Genomic DNA, 3,595 nt, shown 5'->3' on the forward strand with positions numbered 1-3,595 from the left:
ACAGTCTGTTGTTGTATGACAGTCTGATGTTGTATGACAGTCTGATGAAGAGGATGCTGAGGGTTGTCTATAATGTTCTTCATTTCATGAAGAATCCTTCTTTGAACAATCATCTCCAAAGGTTCTAGAGGAGTCCCCAGAACTGAGCCAGCCTTCTTTATGAGCTTGTTGATCTTTTTTAAGTCTCTTGCTCTGGTGCTGCTCCCCCAGCAGATGATGGCAGAAGAGATAGCGCTCTCTACAACAGACTTATAGAAGATATGCAGCATCTTGCTGCAAACACTGAAGGACTTCAGCTTCCTCAAGAAGAACAGTCTGCTCTGTCCCTTCTTGTAGACGCTTCACTGTTGCATCTCCAGTCCAGTCTATTGTCCAGGTGAACTCCAAGGTATTTATACTTCTCCACCACCTCCACTTCTTCTCTCATGGTGGAAATAGGGTTGGATCTGTTCCTGATTCTCCTGAAATCTACAATCATCTCCTTTGTTTTGTTCACATTCAAGATGAGATGATTGTTTTCACAATGCCACAAAGAGGTCCACCAGTTCCCTGTCCTCAGCTTCTTGTCCATCTCTGATACACCCGACCACTGCAGAGTCATCAGAATATTTCTGCAGATGACAGGAGTCTGTTTTATACTGGAAATCTGAGGTGTACAGAGTGAAAAGGAATGGTGAGAGTACAGTCCCCTGTGGTGCTCCTGAGCTACTGACCACCTGGTTAGACACACAACCCTTCAGTCTCACAAACTGTGGTCTGTCCATCAGGTAGTCTTTGATCCAGGCGATTGTTGAGGCCTCCACCTGAGTCTTCTGAAGTTTCTGACAAAGCAGATCAGGCTGGATTGTGTTAAATGAACTGGAGAAATCAAAGAACATGACTCTCACAGTGCTGTCTGCCTTTTCTAGATGACAGTGAGTTTGCTGAAGCAGGTGTATGATGGCATCTTCAACTCCAAGTCCACACTGATAAGCAAACTGCAGTGGGTCCTGATATGTTCTTGTTTGTCTAGTTAGGTGGGTCAGCAGAAGTCTCTCTAGGACCTTCATGATGTGGGATGTCAGGGCAACAGGTCTATAGTCATTGAGGACTGATGGGTGAGTTTTCTTTGGCATTGGAACAAGGCAGGATGTTTTCCACAACACTGGAACCTTCTCCTGGGTCAGGCTAAGGTTGAAGATGTGCTGCAGAATCCACAGAGCTGCTCTGCACAGACCTGCAGGACTCTGGGACTGACACCATCTGGACCTGCAGCCTTATTCCAGTTCAGTCTCTCCAGCTGCTTCCTCACCTGACTTCTGGAGACGCAGAGGGGGGAGGCAAAGGAGGCATCAGTATCTTCTGAGTTGGTTGAAGACCAACATGTAGAAGAAGGGTCCATGACTGAGGTGGTAGATACAGTATTTGAGGTGTGACAGGACAGCCTTGGATCAATGGAGGGTGGTTTGTCTGTTTGGCTGTGGGCAAGAGGGGAGGCTGCTGAGCTCGTTCCTGAACTGAACCTATTGAAGAACGTGTTCATAACCCTAATGGAGAATTTTTCCTGTTTCTGTGGTAAAAAACCAGTAGACCCTTAATAAGGCTTGGCTGTGTGTTCCCCAGTAAGTACTGGTTAACTACCCATTAACTCCTGATTTGTTCCTGATTCGTTCATGAGGTATTTCCTAGTAGTTAATCAAATTTTGTGCACCTTATTGTAAAGCGTTACCCACTCATGTCATCCTCTGCATCTTCTACCTGATGTGACATTTCGATCCATTCACACACGTTTATGTCAAACGTCCACATCCAAACATGATGTTTACGTTTTCAGATTCCTTCATTTCAAAATTAGCGCCCGCTCAACAGCCACTCTGACAAACTCCTCAGTCCCCGAGGATCTGCGTCCACCAGCTCAGGTCCAGTGGCCAGACCTTCTGGTGGTTACCTTCTGATGCGCATGCTCAACATCAGTGTTTCATTATAATTATGAGCATGTGACTGAAGTAAACAAAACACAGCTGAGTGGAAGCAAAGTTCCAATCTAATCAACGGAGTCGGTGAATCTGCCGCGTGTAATGAACTTGTCTAAAATTAGATCTTTTAGCTGGTTGACTCCAAAAGACTTCGGCAACAGGTGATAAGTAAAGGGGACAGAAGGTGAAAGTTGTGTATTTTTTTAGATATTGCTCATCGTCAGATGTCAAATATTAGAATAAAAGTGGTTCTGTGACGTGAAACATTCTGATGAATCTGTTTTACAGTAAAAGGGCTGTTGTCTTTTACAGCTGATGACAGCGAAGATTCTCTCAGGAAATAACGACAAACACACTGAACAAACTACTCGCACTAATTATTCTGTCAGGGTCAATATTTATTTAGCAGATGATTAAAAAACATTCTCCACAGATCATAATATAAAATACAGCAAATCATACATAAATATGATACATTAGTTTATTCCGTTTGTAAAAAAAGAAAACTAAACATGCGCACGCACACACGCACGCACGCACGCACGCACGCACACACACACACACACACACACACAACCTGGATTCTCCACAGTCTACAATTAAAACGAGTATAAACATGGGGACAGGATTATTTTAACAGTTGTATCTTTGTAGAATCCAGCTGTGAACAGAAGCCCACGGGACATGCTAACGTCACGCAGCTGCAGTCACATGTAGAAACTCCTGCACAGAAACTTCAGTGAATCATTTCTGCAACAGGAGTGTGGGGCTGCACCACAGGAAGCTCCAGCTTCTCACACTCCGTCAGCTTCAGGGTCAGATACTGAGCGATCTCATTCGGGTCCGTGAAGAGCGCTACAGGAAGGTTCTGCACAACACACAGACAGCCAGGTTTAAAACGTTACCAGAACCTCCTCCCTCCACCTGCGTAAGATCACCAAGGGTAGAAACATCTGGTCTGAAATGATGCAGAAAAACTGCTGCATGCATTTGTCACATCTGGGATGGACTCTTGTAATTGTCCAAATACTTCTTTAAAACGTCTTCAGTTGATCCAAAATGCTGCTGCCAGAGTCTTAACTGGAGTTACTGGGAGAGATCATATCTCTCCAGTTTTAGCTTCTCTCCATTGGCTCCCTGTCAAATCCAGAATAGAATTCAAAATCTGACTTCTAACCTACAAAGCTCTCAACAACCTAGCTCCATCTTATATTACAGATCTTATTGTTCCATATTTTCCTAACAGAGCACTTCGCTCTCAGACTGCAGGTTTACTTGTGGTTCCTAGAGTTTACAAAAACAGAATGGGAGGAAGATCTTTCAGTTTTCAGGCTCCTCTCTTGTGGAACCAACTTCCAGTTTCTGTTCGTGAGGCTGACACATTGTCCAGTTTGAAGACTGGGATTAAGACTTTCCTCTGTGATAAATCCTATAGTTAGGGTCGGCTTGGGTTTCTTGAGCTATTCCTTAGTTCTGCTGCTATAGCAGGGCTATTCAACAAAAATGCTCAGGGGGCCACAGTTTCTGAAAGCCAGCAGCTCAGGGGGTGGACACCCAGCGATTGAAGCTATTATGTAAATAAATCACGTATTACAATGATCATCGATCATCAACGATCAATTACAATGATCATCGATCAT

General features: G+C 44.1%; 1 protein-coding gene across 1 annotated transcript in view; it reads right to left on the minus strand.

The window, feature by feature from the left end:
* Positions 1 to 2,549: 2,549 nt before the first annotated feature.
* The window catches only part of tiprl (TIP41, TOR signaling pathway regulator-like (S. cerevisiae)), a 45,842-nt gene continuing 44,796 nt past the window's right edge, over positions 2,550 to 3,595 (minus strand). The window contains exon 8 of the mRNA XM_037688159.1: positions 2,550 to 2,823. Coding sequence (XP_037544087.1) covers positions 2,692 to 2,823 — 132 coding nt within the window. The 3' untranslated portion in view covers positions 2,550 to 2,691. The remainder of the gene's footprint in view (positions 2,824 to 3,595) is intronic.

The sequence above is a fragment of the Nematolebias whitei genome, chromosome 14 (genome assembly GCF_014905685.2).
Source record: "Nematolebias whitei isolate Nwh7 chromosome 14, NemWhi1, whole genome shotgun sequence".
NCBI lineage: Eukaryota > Metazoa > Chordata > Actinopteri > Cyprinodontiformes > Rivulidae > Nematolebias > Nematolebias whitei.